This window comes from Nannobrachium achirus (genome assembly GCF_963921795.1).
Source record: "Nannobrachium achirus genome assembly, chromosome: 3".
NCBI lineage: Eukaryota > Metazoa > Chordata > Actinopteri > Myctophiformes > Myctophidae > Nannobrachium > Nannobrachium achirus.
The window spans coordinates 44,587,508-44,603,392 of NC_137812.1; the positions used below are offsets into that span (position 1 = coordinate 44,587,508).

At 42.1% G+C, this 15,885-nt stretch overlaps 1 protein-coding gene across 2 annotated transcripts; it reads right to left on the minus strand.

Annotated features, from left to right (window-relative positions):
* Positions 1-4,011: 4,011 nt before the first annotated feature.
* Positions 4,012-14,768, minus strand: LOC308281450 (recombining binding protein suppressor of hairless-like). 2 transcript variants are annotated; one of them, XM_080721628.1, is made up of 11 exons: positions 14,719-14,768; positions 13,721-13,759; positions 13,465-13,560; positions 12,291-12,456; positions 9,902-10,076; positions 9,238-9,375; positions 8,885-8,997; positions 8,294-8,434; positions 6,324-6,479; positions 5,304-5,407; positions 4,012-4,423 (listed from the first exon to the last, which is right to left on the minus strand). In XM_080721628.1, the coding sequence occupies exons 1-11, from the start codon at positions 14,736-14,738 to the stop codon at positions 4,075-4,077; spliced, it is 1,497 nt and encodes a 498-aa protein (XP_080577754.1). In that variant the 5' UTR covers positions 14,739-14,768; the 3' UTR covers positions 4,012-4,074. The 2 variants fall into 2 exon arrangements, with proteins under 2 accessions (XP_080577754.1, XP_080577753.1); XM_080721627.1 differs by having other exon boundaries at positions 9,896-10,076.
* Between the last annotated feature and the right edge of the window lie 1,117 nt (positions 14,769-15,885).

Genomic DNA, 15,885 nt, shown 5'->3' on the forward strand with positions numbered 1-15,885 from the left:
CACATTAAATCCCGATCCCGGCAGGTAAAGCTGCCAGGATCAAAAATATTAGCTTTTTTTGGCATGGTAAATTGAAGCCGACTTATTATAAATCTGGTCCCTGGAGAACATACTGGTGTCTCAAAATCAGAGATTTTAAAAGCAAAAGAACGAGCTGCTGAGACCATAGCGATTAAGGAGACTGAAATAGTGAAGGATCCAATTACTTTGAGCCCAGTCAATCACACCAGTTGTTATTCAGGAGCCGCAATAAAACCATCTCAAGATTGTAGAAATGGACTGAGATTTACACAGGCGTGCTAGTTACTCAAAAACATGCACATCACGGCTACCTCTGAAGGGCCAGCTTTGGGCCCAGCCAGGTTAGAATCTTGTTTGAAGAATGGGGAGTGTCCTTCAACGCTTTGTGATAGTTCTGTAAAACCAATGCCAGGTGAACACACAAGTGACAACTGCACCAACCCTGTTGCAGAACATACATAAATGAGGACAAGAAAATGATAAGAAATGGTGAGAATAAATGCAAAGGGCTAGCGTTAAAACATCATAACGCTAGTTTAGACAGGATCAAAGATAGTGGTCAATGTAACAGAGCTCTAGGGGATAAAGCACATGACCGGTGATACCAACGTGAGCATAAAATGTTCCTCCTTAACCACAGCCCTCAAGCCAGCTCTAGATTTGCAGCTTATTATGGTTAGTCCAAATGTGAATCCAGAAGAAAAAAGAAGAAACACGTTCTAAATGTTGCAGTAACGTGTTTCAACAGCAACACAGTAACTATCCCTTTTCATTGTATTACAGCACCAGTGATACAAAAGGTATAATGAACCCATTTGAGGTTATCACAGTAAAACCAGAGTTAACACCAATGATTTTACAGAGTAGAGCCCATTGTGTAAATACATAGCTGAGTAATAGAGTAGATGTACTTTGTAGCATTTTTAGGCATGTTCAGTATGGCCTAACAATAAACAAACTGATTCCCTCATTGACATTTAAAATACCAATTGGCAGTAAGCAAGTCACACTATGACATTCATGACTTTAGTGTAAATGTGTAGCTACAGGTACACTGTGAGAAACGGAGCAGGATTAACTCTCATTTTGAGTAGTGGTTTTTAAGGCAGACACAATTTAAATGACACACAGTAGTATTCCTGACACCACCTTAAAGTTAGATTTTTACACCGTCAAGAATTAAACGAACACCCAGGATTTTAGTGTGTAGACTTGAGAGAACATGTGGAGGTATCAAATTCTGCATAGGGCACTTTACTGGATCGTGCTTGGACAAGACCCACGAGGCACGAAGGTCACTTTAACAGCACGACTGAAGCCATTTTAGTGTTGTGGTGGTCAGGCCAACACCACCTTCTTTAGGCCAACAACACCTTCTTAAATAAAAGAGCTGGGGGGCGGGAGCACAGCAGGCTACAAAGGCAGAGACGGTGTTAAAGCTCTTCTTCCAACGCTCGACACCAACTCAAATACTCAGCGTAAGCTCCTCTGAACTGTTGATGCGTGCACAGGAACAGGGTGGGTGAGAAAAGGTGGAGCGTGTGGAGAAGAGACTCAACTGCCCTCCTTACGCTGCACCCTTTTTTACTCATATCTCTCTCTGTGCAAATAACATACGAAGAGAAATATCTTTTTTCCCACCACCCACTGATATTCTGCTGAAACTGGAAGCAAGCACCAACCATCCATTTCGGTGCAAGTGATTGGAGAGGGGCCAGGCTTAAATTTGATTGAGTGCTCTGGTACAAAAAAACTGATTAGATCACAGGCCTTGGTCTCCTGAAACACATTGATGGTGTATTAAACAACATCATCCACATGTACACTACACACGTCTTCTTGGTATAAAAGGTCTAGTAAAGGTCAGTTGAGGCCAGGGGCCAGGAAGATCAAAGGCAGCTGTGCGCAAGTCAACGGTAGGTGCGGGCCTGTCTCGACAGTTTAATGGGTGTCCTTCCTTCTATATACTTTAGCCTTTTGTTTGTACTGCTCTGGAACTAGACCTTTGTTTGTATTGCTCTGGAACTAGTGAGTTGAAATGGTGCGTCCCTTTAGACAGGGTCTGCATTTAGCCATGCTTTCCTGTCCAACACAGGGGCATATAAGTGAACGAGACCTCACAATAAAGACAGCTACTCTTGAGCCATATTTATACTTAGTTGCGCGACACAGAAAATATCAGATCTTCAAGCTCACAACAACGCGTCGCAAGCTTGTAGACCGGATATTTTCAATCAATGACACCCGCGCACAACTATGGGTATAATTCAGGCCTTATAGACAAACCGTCTGACGTCACTGACGCTAGATGGCGCCATTACCCGGGTTCCCATTGTAATAATTTGTATCAATATCCCCATAGGGGAATCTTAGATCACCTCATATAAGAACTGTGTTCCAAAAATAAACACACCACGTCAGCGATTTGTACTCGACTGAAGGTCGAAGCATCGACTGAAGGTGGAAATGTACACATTTACCCAAAGAGTAACACAATAAACGCTAGAAACGAGTCAAACAAAACCCAACGATTCTTTCCCATGAACGCGGCTGGTAGGGAACAGTGATTTCAAACCTGGAAGTGTCCCAGAAGTGTAGATTCCGACTAAACTTTCTCCAGAAACAGGCTATATCAAATATGAATGAATATCATAAACAATGCAGAGCCACCCCCCTGACAGAAACACCCGGACGATTTGTTTCATTTTGGAACACAGTTCTTATACGACGTGATCTAAGATTCCTCTATGGGGATATCAATACAAAACCAGCCAGCGGCAGTGACGTTACGACTATGTAGCTCTATGTCTACCTTTCACACCCCACTGAAGACCAAAACTCAACAAAAAAAAAGAAGTTACAAATCAATCTATTTGGTAACAAAAGTGAACTTACTATGCGTTATGATACAAAATAAAAATTTGAAAATGTACCTTAGCTAAAGCTTATAAAATACCATACGAATAAAATAATATAATAATAATATTCCTTGGTCCATAGAAACTATGTTACTATTAGAATGTATCCCCCCCTACAAGGTTCACCTTGCACAACAATGATAAATCACCAAGCTGTTCTGCTGTGAAAGCACAGTCTTGATAGAAAGTAAGCATGGTGAAATGATCTTCCAAACCCAGGGGAAAAAAAATATATAAAAAGTGTCTTTCACAAGAGAGGCTACGGTGAATGTCAGGTGCAGAAGTAGAAGGATGCACCGACTTGTGGGCCAAATTGTCTGACTGCCGTCGTATCCACAAACATCCACACGAGGGAGCTAGAGTGGAGACAATATATCTGTCTTTGAACTCCGACTCTCTTTTCTCACTCCTGTTAAAAACACACTCGCCCTCCAGATGAAGAGTCACTGACTGTGTGTCGTCCTTCACAGGTCCATGAGCCTCTTTGGGAAGTACATACACACGTCATCTCTCTCTCTCTTTCTCTTTCTCTCTCACTCACTCACTCATTAACACATTTAGGCCTAGAATTATTGAATGCTTTAACCAGTGAAAAATAGCAGAGATACATTTGTAGATCTGCTATTTTTGAAAAAGTCGTGAAAATGTGTGCAAATCTTTGACTATATGTATTTTCAAAGCGAACGTTTGTAACTCAAATTTTGCTTCTGGGGGAGTCCCTGGAAATAAACATTTTGAGATGCGGGTCCGTGGCCAAATACATATCATTTTGGGGGTCCTTCACATGAAAAAGTTTGAGAACCACTGACATAGTAGTCTCTCAGGAACAGACTAACTGAGCTCCAGTTAAGTGAAAAGGACCTTTTCCTTGACAATGGCTATAGCCAGATTGCTGACATGGAAACATAGGTTTTTCAAAAAACCTTAGAAGGATTCAAAAGACACTTATAGAATCGGGTCAAAATTCTCATTTTCAAGATTTTTCAAAAATAGCAGATCTACAAGCTCGCAGCGCGGCACTCGGTGCCGCGCTGTGAGCTTGTATATCTGCTATTTTTCAATAGTTAAAAAGCATTCAATAATTCTAGGCCTAAATGGGTTTTAATTACACAAACGCAGGCGCAAACACGCATCACTATGAGAGCACCGACATGGCCGACGCCCCTGACGACATACTGCTGGCGGAGTCGCTGGTCGTGTAGGCCCCCTGGCTGTCCCCGAGGCCGCCCAGCGACGATGACGGAGAGGACGAGGACGCCGGTGACGAGGAGGAGGTGCTGTGCGAGCGCAGGATGGCCCCCGCGGCGCTGCAGTGGGGCCGGGGGCCCGGCTCGGGGGTGTAGGTGAAGGTGAGCGCCGTGGCGTAGATGATGCCGTCGTTGCGGACCAGCGTGACGGGGACCTGGACCGGCTGTCTCACCCAGCGCCAGCCCTCCCTGAAGGCCGAGATGTCGGGCACCACACACAGCACGCTCTCCCCGCACCTGGGTGACATGCATGAGAGACGGTGTGAGTGACACGAACATATATAGAGCCCAACCGATGCGAGTCGGTGTCCTAGAAGGTGTGACTAGAATTGCTAAAAAACCTTTTCTCTCTTTTTCTTTTTTTTATATCCCGGTAAAGTTTCACTGGTATATTTTTCACAATAACCTTTCAAAATAACCTTTTCTTCTCGAAACATTATTAAACATTTCTATTTGTGAGTGTTGGCACCGGAAATGTATTTATTTATGCATTTTACAGTTGATATATTTTAGTTGCGTTCCTTCCTAAATACCGCTAGGGACTAGAATCCTGCAGCATATGAGTAGTAGGTTCAGTACAGATACAAACGCTGTAATGTGGAACGTTGCCAGATGCCTTGCCAGAAAGAAGAAATGAAAGTCACACACATTGACTTTAAGTGTATACTGTATATCGTCGTTGTATGTCCATAACCTTCCTTTTTTAATTATTTTAAAAATGATTTAAAATAGTGAAAATAGCCGATCTACAAGCACACAACGCCTAGCATCGCGAGACGTTGTGTGCTTGTAGATCTGCTATTTTCTCTACTTTTGTATGATGTAGGGTTTTGATTTAGAAAATTATACTATTTTCAGAAATAGCTGATTTACAAGCTCACAACGCGTCTCATCTCGATCTCTTGTGAGCTCGTTGATCTGCCCTTTTGAAAACATTTTAAAAAGGTTCAAAATCAGGACACAGTGGCTGCATAAACTGTCAATATCGATGTTGTCAGTAAAGTCACAGACTGGTAGACAGATTGGCCAAACCAAGTATGAGTCAGGCTCTACGACAAAAGAAAGAAAAACATATGGGCTGACAGAGACACAGACATACAAATAATAAGGCCCTTGCCTGTACATGGTGTCAGCCTCTACATCTCCAAACCACACTCTGAGGTGAGGGGTGAAGTTCTGCCCTGTCAGCTCCAGCATGGCCACATCGCCACCCCCATTTAACTAGACAAGAGAATGAGAGATCATATGGAAGAACACATTTCTATTTGTCTGTGCACTGTGTGCACATCCACTCTCAAAATGAGCCGCAGTCACAGAGGATGTGGTCAGTACTGTTGGTACACGATTAGTTGTGCAGAAGGAAAAAAACAAACAAACAAGATCAATAATGTGGTAATAATGTATCTACAAATACTGAACTCAAATACTGAAATGTTGTGTAAGAAAGGTCAACAGCGCCTCTTCTGTCTAAGGAAGCTAACTAAATTTCAGGTGGATAAGTCTCTGATGATTCTGTTCTATAGGGCTCTTACAGAGTCTATAATTTCCTTTGCTATCATTTGTTGGTATGGATTGGTTGTGAGGTGTGCTAGCAAGATTATGGGGGGTAAATTCAGATGTCTGAGTCTTATATATGATGAGCAGGTGCTTAAGAAAGCATCATCTATTAAAGCAGACAGCTCTCATCCCCTTAATTCTTCATATGAGCTATTGCCTTCCGGCCAATGGTTAAAGGCCCCTGTAACAAAAGATAATAGGTACAAATTCTCATTTGTCCCTACCTCCATCCGTGCTATCAATAACGGAAGCAGGAGGAGGTATCTGTTTTTTCTCATGGATGGTTGTTGTTACACTTCTTATACTTATTGTTACCTGGATCTTGTGACCATGTCCATGTCTATGTCCATGTTCTTGTTTGTGTATGTTCACTGTGTTTTTAGAGCTTACTTGACTTGACTACAAGCTCGACGTACGCTAAGCTTGTCAGAATGTTCGCCTCAGGATAGCGACTCTAGGGTTCAGGTGGTTGAGAGAGATAACTTGTCAAATGTATGTAGATGCCAATGCAGATTGGACATTGCCAAAATCACATCTGCACTAGCCCCCCCCCCCCGGTGAATAAAAAACAGACAGTTACCTGTAGGCTCTCCACTACAGGGACAGGTGTGACAGGTGTGGGGACGGGGCCCATGCCCTCATAGAAGGTGTATTCTGCCTTGTCGGTGCTGATGATGGTCCAGGACGCCCCGTCATTGATCATCTCCTTATTGGCCTCTTTGGGGCAGGGTGTGGCCTGAGGGGGTGGAGAACAGTCCATGGTCATTACCTTCTAATAAAATGTGTGTGAGTGTGAGTGTGAGTGTGAGTGTGTGTGTGTGTGTGTGTGTGTGTGTGTGTGTGTGTGTGTGTGTGTGTGTGCGTGCGTGCGTGCGTGCGTGCGTGCGTGCGTGCGTGCGTGCGTGCGTGCGTATACTAGTCACGATATTGAACTAGGGGTTCTACAGATTTTTCATCATATGGCCCAGATTCGATTGCAAAGGAAGGACCATACACTTCTATTCACAGTTGTGACCATTTATTGTACATAAACACTAGTAAGACGCCTCAGGGCGACATGCGACCTCGCTGAGGTTGCGCCAATTATTGGCCATCTGGCCAGTGATGTATATTGGACCAGTTACCCATATATGGAGACCCCTGGTACCCATATATGGAGATCCATGTACTGTGCAGGGTTTCCTGCAGGAAAAAGTCTTGACCAGGAGGGGGATGTTCGCGCGTGCGCCGAATTTTTTTGATAATTAATTAATGAATTCGAGTAATTAATTCATTTAATTTTTAATATTAATTCTTATTTTTGCCCTATAAAAAACACATGAATGTGCCCATGATGACGGAAAACACAACTACATGCTATCATCCACATTTATTCAACATTGAATAACTACGTTTTTCACAGGACAGTGTAACTTGTTTTTTTCCCCCCAGGTTAATCAACCAGCACTCGTGCCATATAAATAGAAGTCTACAGCACAGTAAAAAAACAACAACATTGGTGTAAAGTAACCAAGTAGATTTACTTAAGTAGCCTACTGTACTTATACTGTACAAAGGAGATTTTCAGGTATTTGTACTTTACTTGTGTCGTTGTGAGTAAATGCGAAGAGCTCTCTCTCTCTCTCTCTCTCTCTCTCTCTCTCTCTCTCTCTCTCTCTCGACGCAATCTACGACTCGCTGTGCAGCTGTGTCACCAATTTTTTTTTTTTTTTTTTTTTTAATACCCTTGGGGGGGCGGGGGGGTTTTCTGGCCGGGCGGGGCGCCTGGCCTGTAAAGTGCTGCAGGAAACCCTGCTGTATATGAAGATACGCTGTGAGAGCCCAAACATGCTTACTAAGTTATTCGTTATGTGAAAGTCCTATGATATCTATGACATCTTACGTCATACCCTTTTATGCCCATACATGGAGATCCCTGTCTGTAGAACCAGCCACATAGATATGGGCTGTCTTGGCAATATATGGATTCTGTTAGTGTGGTATGTGGCCTCCATATATGGGCATTCCCATATGAAGTCCTAGATATGGGCTTATATTGATGACATCAGGGAACTCCATATATGGGCATAAAAGGGATTTGTTAGTGTAACATCACAGTGAAGCCAGAGCGTAATCAGAGCGGCAAACCCATTCTGTTAAGAGTGGTTCCCCTGACAGCCCTGCTCTGAGTATCTGACATCACTGTGGTGTCACCTGTGATGTCACAGTGATGTGTCAGTGGAACCAGTGTCAGGCGTGACAGAGATACGGTCAAGCTGTGACCGTTCACATACTTAACTGCGACCTTTGGTCGCAATAATATCCTGTTAATTATTATAGTTATAATTTTGCATTTGTTTAAATTTTCTCCATAGTCTTTAAAACTTTACAGAACTTACCTGAATAACTGAGGCATTGTTGTAATTATGCAAGTAAGAAGTAATGGATGTTTGATTTTTGTTCAGAAGTCAATATTGTTCTCCAAAGACTATACAGTATATGGCTCAGTCTGTGCTGCAAGCCAGACCCCTGGGCCTTTAAACCAAATTCAATGTGTGCAGGTGTGCATACCTGGAACTGGATGATCCTCTCCTGAGACAGACAGAGATACATTCTGTCTGTATCTTTAAGGTAGAAGGCACACTTGTGGAGCTGTGACACTGGGTCGTCTGCATCCATCAATGCTGTCTGTTTGTCCACTTTACGAATGACCTGTAAATGGACATGGTTGCTTAGGTTGACTTGAAAACACTCATGTGGTATAATGTTCACTCTCTCTCTCTCTCTCTCACACACACACACACCATTATTATACCTGTGAGGACATGACATTTTTACAAAAAAAAGTTGACGTCTTTAACACTACCCTTACTGATGGTGCTTAGTTGCATGCTTGTGTCACAACATGCCTCGACTAATTATGAATCAGATATATGTAACTCCAACCACAACCTCTAAACCATAACCTCTAAATGGCTAATCCTAACAAGAACCTGAATCTTTTACTTGTAAGACTATCCATTTCCTAACCATAAACCAAAATGTATCATGTGAGAACCAGGAAACGTGTCTTTTTGTCCAATTCTACTATACATTTGGCACTCACAAGTATAGTAATACAAGTACGCACAAGCGTGCGTGCGCGCACACATGCACACTTACCAGTCTAGGCAGAGCCATGCCGGTAACAGAGCAGACCAATTTGACTGTCTGGCCATAGTGAACGTAGCCATCTCTCACAGCAAACTCCTCTCCCTCAGACTCGTCATCCTCCACTAGAAACACAGGCAGAGTGCACACAAAACATGTTACTTCTATAACCTGACCTAGCCTTCAATTACAGTAAGAAAGGCAATCTTCACAACAATGAAAGGGGGAGAAAAGGGAAAAGGAGGAAGAAACTAGGCTGGAGAGGACGATAACAAAAATAAAGGTCAAAATAATTCATAAATAACAAAAAACAAACGTCTGCAAAAGAAAAATGCTTAAAAAGAATAGTTGGACATGGGGCTCACATAGGTGGATGAAGAAAGCCCCCCATTGTTGGGAGCTGGCATGGAAGTTCCCCCCCTCCACGTGGAGATACCTGGTGCTGACCGTTTGGGAGCGCAGACGGTTGAATAAGGCCACCTTGGTCCCTGATGCTATACACACTGGAGAGAGGAGGGACATGGACACAGAGTCAGAGTGTCTTCTTGACCACTTTAACCCTGGAATGTTGGGTTATTATATCAGTAAAATAAAAACTACAAAATCGTACTCCTCTGAGCGCTTATCTCCGGCATGCCGGGTCGACTACCTTGGGCTCGCAAAATCTGGAAGTGGTTAGTTGGCTAAAACAGTGGTTCTCAACCTGTGGGTCGGGACCAAATATCTTTTTGTTGTTTTCTCGCTCAACAGTAAACAACCCAACATAAGGTTTAAGTGTATAGATAGAGGGTATCTGCACATTTCTAAAGTGACAATTTAAGGACCTTTTAATACCTCTAAAATGACAAATTGTCAAACATTAGAGTCAGAAATTGTGAAAAAATGGGGTCGCGGCCTGAAAAGGTTGAGAACCACTGGGCTAAAAGGATAAAGACAGCGGGTGCACAATTTACCTTACACAATTTTCTAGTGTGTGTGTGTGTGTGTGTGTGTGTGTGTGTGTGTGTACTCCTGTGCGTTCACCCTCACAGTCTGCATTCTTGAGGGATTGCTTCTTCTTGGAAGGCTTGGAGATGACCTTGATCCTCTTGCTGAGGAAGACGCCTATGTCGGAGCTGTTCCCATAGAACATCTTCACTGTCAGCATGAAGTGTTTCCTTTTGTCCGAGTCACTGATATACAGCGTCTTAGCTGTGCAGAAGTGCTGATAGGGAGAGATAAGGGTTAAGGGTTAATGGGGGCTTCACATTAGGTCTGTGCAATTAACCGAATTGCCTTTTTTTCCGTATCATCTGTTGATTTTTATTTTGGCTAAATCGGTTAGTCCTATTACTATTATGCACTAGAAGTATTCATAATGCTTTATAACAATAATCAATGATCATTAACACATTATAAGCTTATAATAATTACATAAAAGTCAAGTATCATAATTCTTCATAATTGCTGGTGGTCAGTTACAGACTTGGCAAGGATCGTACTAATCGTAGTATAAAGCATTCTTATCACAGTTTTAAACACGCTTTATAATGTGATTATAAGTCACCTTAAGTCCAAGGTTATTGGGTGCATAAATTAAAGTGGGATAAACAGCATTAAATCTATGCAAGAACATCATATGACGTTTCTGCCTACAACCAAAGATCACGTACAGTACTTATAGCACTTATAATCACAATATAATGCATTATAAAAGTGATTAGAAGACATTATAAAATTATAATGATTGATTATCTTATCGTTGCCTTTTGCTACACTGAATATCAAATAACAAGTGTGGGGGAACCCAATAGAGCGATATTGACTTGTTGTCATGCTGTTGAATACGTTTGAATAATGCTTCGTTTTCACTGTTGCAGCGCTTAAAATATTGAATATGAAATTTGTAAGGCAATATCGTATCGATATAGAAATATTTGGCATTAATACTGTGATATTAGCCAAAATCTTGTCCATATCGTGCAGCCCTACCGGTAGGTTTAAACAGGTTAATCACAACAATTTTATTACAGCCAAGGGACTAAACCATCAGCAACTTGATGCTTTGTCCACATTTTTTATTTTAGCGGGATGAAAATTGGACCATTCGTTAATGACATTGTTGTTACAGACAAGTGATTCCACTGGGCCAGTACTCATCTGTACAGACTACCAGTTCAGCTGGTTTTTGCTCACCTGAGCACCTTTATTAGCCTACTCAGTCATTATTATGTACCACCAATGGTGAATCTATTGTACAAGTGTTCGGAAGCTCATACATTGTTTTCCCAGGGCTATAAAGGCTGCCTGTGGCCCCTTTGACTGAGGACCTCCTGCTAAATGTATGATTTACTTTATATCAAACTGTCACCCAAGTTTAAAAGTTAGTTAGTTAGTGAATAACTGCTACATATGAGACCAAAAGATGTATGTGAGGGACTGTGTATGGTTATATGCTGAACTGCTGATGTGGCTTCTATACTGCTAAATCAATAATGGTACCGAGTGTCAAACTTCAAATGAACAAAATGTTTCAGAAGGTTTATAGACACCTTGGGCTGATTATAACCATATTAACAGCACCATGTTGACATTCGCACCATCATAGAACTCCATACACTGCAGGCAGAAAGCTCCTGTACACATCTGACACGGTATGAAATGCAAAGAAAACGGTATACTGTACACATTCCTGTTCAATCCTAGACCTGAAACCAATAGGCTAAGAATGACTCATCGTGTGACTGGAATGCATTTTGGGAGCACGCATGCATGCAGAGACAAAAGTCACACTTTTTAACCTCAAATTAATTTGACACCTCCAAGTTGAAATTCCTTGTATGTGGTAAACACAAGTAAACTGTGGTGGTCAGTGTGTATGTGTGGTAGTTATGTACCACAACAAATGAGAGGATTGAAAATAAAACAACAAACTCTACTGCAGGGGTCTTCAACGTTTTCAGGTCAAGGACCCCTTAGTTGAGAGAGAGATGAAGCAGGGACCTCCCACAACCTTTTCATAGATTCCACATAGTTTAATTGTTTGACAGCACAATCATCAGTGTATTTTGAAATCATGTCAATTTGTATTTTCAGATAACATATTTAACCACTTGAACAGTCAATACATAACTTGACATTTCACTCTGTACTTAGTCTGCTCTTTTTCCCCCTCTACACCAAACGTCTTTGCCGAAAATAGCCGATCTACAAGCTCAAAACGCCTCGCAGCGCGAGGCGTTGTGAGCTTGTAGATCTGCTATTTTCGGCTGAAGTTCTCAGAATATGGACGCCATGATTCAAGTGGTTAATATAAAAAAAGGAGAAAAAAGTTTCTATCACACAAAGATTTGGAGGACCCCCCCTAGGGGTCCCGGACCCCCTGTTGAAGACCCTTGCTCTACTGTATAGCACTGTTATTATGAATTGTGTAACACACCTTCCCCTCCAGGTTGAGTTGTTGCATCTCCTGCTCACTGTTGCCTATGCCAATAAAGGCACAGGGTTGGGCCTCCTGTTCGGAGCAGCCCTCTCTCTCCATACTCTCCAACTTCTTCTGCCAGCCTGTGCCCATCAGGTAGACACAAGGCGGAGGGCAGAAGAACCTGGCATATTGAGAAGGAGAAGGCCATCAATTTACAATTTAGGCATTTAGCAGACGCTCTTAGTCCAAAGCGATTGACAGTAAGCAGGTAAATACGCATATTGTACGCACACATCATACTGCTCTCAGTGATTCCCAAACAATGGGGCAGGGGCAGGGCCAATTATTTTTGGTTGCAACTTGTGAGTAAACATCCCTTTTCGTTAGCAATTAAAATCAGTTTATTATTTCCATAAATCCATACATTTATAAAAAATCAAACCCATGTTTGAAGTGAGCGATGGATGTGAGCAGTTCATTTAAGTTTCCTAGCTAATCAGTGTGTGTGTGTGTGTGTGTGTGTGTGTGTGTGTGTGTGTGTGTGTGTTTGTGTGTGCTCAACGGCGCCCCTTGGTCACCCAGGCCTGCCACTGGTCACCCAGCGGTATTGCAGCTCTTGCTACATACATAGATAGTTACATAGTAACAAACATACACACGCAGTCACACATAGGAGACGGTGTGACCACCGCTCAAGAATAATAACAAGAAAAAACGTGTAGTTCATCGGCTAGTTTCATACGTATCAGTCACGAGGAGACATCACACACATTTTGGGTCTTGAGGTAAAATGTTTGGGAACTACTGGTGTACATCACGAGGACATCAACACCAGACCATGATGGCTTTGAAGAACCAGTGCTGGGCCATGTATGGGCAAGTTAACACAGGATGTCACACAGGCACTATCATCACTTTACGTATACATCTATGTAATCCTATGCTTTTTGCACTGCATGCATTATTTTACATGTTTGACATATCTGCGGCTAAGAGATGTCTCTTTACTTGCACGGGAGATTTTTATACAGTTTGTGTAGTAAACATTTGATATTATTGTCTCGTTATCTGACCTTTTCCTTTATAGCTATTCTTACTTTGTAACTGCAAAATAATTTCACCCTAAACCTGAATTTTCAATAAGCACACACACACACACACACAGTCACACAAACACAAACACACACACCTTTTCTCGTTGCCATAAGACTTCTGAGCGACTTTCGCATGCAGTATGAGCACCGTCTGATCATCTTTCTCCTTTAAGTAATTCCTCATAGCCTCCCTGTGGGGAAAACACACGATTAAACTTGGATTTACACACACACACACACACACACACACACACACACACACACACACACACACACACAATATGAAAACAACTAATGGGGTCATTTAAAATGAGTTATTGTGGGATGATTATAACAGTTGTTGATTCCTACCTTGTCAAACGTTGTGGTTGAGGTCGCTCACCAAACTTCCTATATACAAATAGAAGGTTAGCCTACTTTGCAGTTCACACTGTATAGACAGGTTTCACATGGTCAAACTCATAAGCAGTCTACGTGACTATTTGTTGCTAAGCTACAAAAGACATGCATAAAGCCAACACACACACACACACACACACACACACACACACACACACACAACCTTACTACAACATCAAATCGGGCTGTAATCGAATGCGATAAAGAAATTAATGAACAAGTCACAAGCATAATGTTATAAATTACGTTTAACTGAAAGAAGCTAATATCAGTGTTGTAAAATGGTACATTTACTTGTACTTTACTTGAGTATTTACGGTTTTCAGTACTTTTACTTCTACTCCACTACATCTCAGATCCATATATAGTACGTTTACTCCACTACAATTATTTGAAAACTTTAGTTATAGTTACTTTGCAGATATAAATTATATATCACACACTAACCACTTTAGCCCCATTTTAAACCTATAGGCTATTTGAAAATAGACGATCTACAAGCGTCGCGAGCTTGTACTTTACTTTTGGAGCTTTAAAGTACATTTTGATGCCAACACTTTCGTACTTTTACTGAAGTATACATGTTGAATTCAACTTTTACTTGTAGCCGAGCGTTTCTACATTGTAGTAGTATTACTTTCACTTGAGTAAAATAAATCGGAGTACTTTTCCCCACCACTGATCGCATAGGAATCCAGCAAATAACTTAATAAGACGTGATAGCACGGTGAAGAAGAGGGTGGCGAGTTGTGGAGAACTGGCCCAGTAACATTTTAGACACAAAGTAAAGTGTAGTAGTGAGGGCAGCATGGTTACGATCACCAGCGCTCCTAAACACACTCCGCTTCAATGCAACCACATGCCAACGGCTACTGAAACAATCCATTTCAAACTTTTACTTTAACGAGTTAGGACTTCGGGGTTTTTTTGCTCCGAATTTCAACACTTACCCCGTCACAACGGGCGCCATCTTCCAATAACTCTCCAAAAAGTCCCAACAATCGCGAGATCCCTCCCTCCCCCATACAGCCCCTTACCAAAGCGCACGCACGCACACACACAGACATACACACCACACACGCACACACAGGACAACAGAAGAACCAGACTGGAAGGGAGAGAGAGAGAGAGAGAGAGAGAGAGAGAGAGAGAGAGAGAGAGAGAGAGAGAGAGAGAGAGGGAGCAGGGGTGTCGCACCAAATTCTGGGCCCTGGGTACAAGGATTCACTGTGGGGCCCCACTGTTCTTCATAGGGGGAACTCATTATTTTGTGCTTTTAACTAAAAATAGCAGATATACTAGCTCAGAGCTTGTAGATCTGCTATTGAAAAACTGTGAAAATGTGTGCAAGTCTTTGAATATTTCACATCCTTCTAGGATGTTTGGAAAAACCTATAGGCCTTTTTTCTATGTCAGTGCATGGTGCTCAAACCTTTTTCATGTGAAGGACCCCCAAAATGATATGTATTTGGCCACGGACCCCATCTCAAAATAATTAGTTCCAGGGAGCTCCCAGAAGCAAAATTTGAGTTACAAATGTTCACTTAAAAACTACATAGGCCCTACATTCAAAGATTTGCCCCCATTTTCACGACTTTTCAAAAATAGCAGATCTACATTCTACAACTCGAGCTTGTAGTTCTGCTATTTTTCAATAGCTAAAGTATAACATAATTAAGGGCCCTAGTAGCTCAGTCCCACTTTTCCCCCCCGTGTGACGCCCCTGGTGACGGGGTAAAGGGGTGAGAAGAGAGGGAGGGGTGACAAGCAGAAGGGCAGACGCCACAACAACAGGCGTGGGAAAGTTCTGATGTCGCGCGAGAGCAGGAAAACTCTCACAATAGACAAGAATAGAGATCGAACTAACCTGTCGCGAGACGCAGTGATAGCCTCATAACCTCCTAGGTTTTTTTTTTCTCTTCTTTTTTTTCACAAGGTGCCGCACTGTAACTGGATTCCCACGCCTTATTGAGCAATAAACCAACTACACCTCTCTCTACACTGACGGTTAGAAAGCACAAGCAGAGGACACTGAGAAGTATTAACTGAGGTCATGATACTGTTGTTGAGATAAGACATAAAAAAACAAATATTATAAAGTAGATGGCCTACACTCT

Coding starts and splice junctions, on each gene's coding strand:
- LOC308281450 (XM_080721627.1), bottom strand. CDS start 14,738: ATGGCGCCCGTTGTGACGGG. Junction 12,457..13,464: donor TCTTATGGCAACGAGAAAAG/GTGTGTGTGTTT, acceptor TCAATATGCCAG/GTTCTTCTGCCCTCCGCCTT. Junction 8,998..9,237: donor GGCTTTCTTCATCCACCTAT/GTGAGCCCCATG, acceptor CTGTGTTTCTAG/TGGAGGATGACGAGTCTGAG.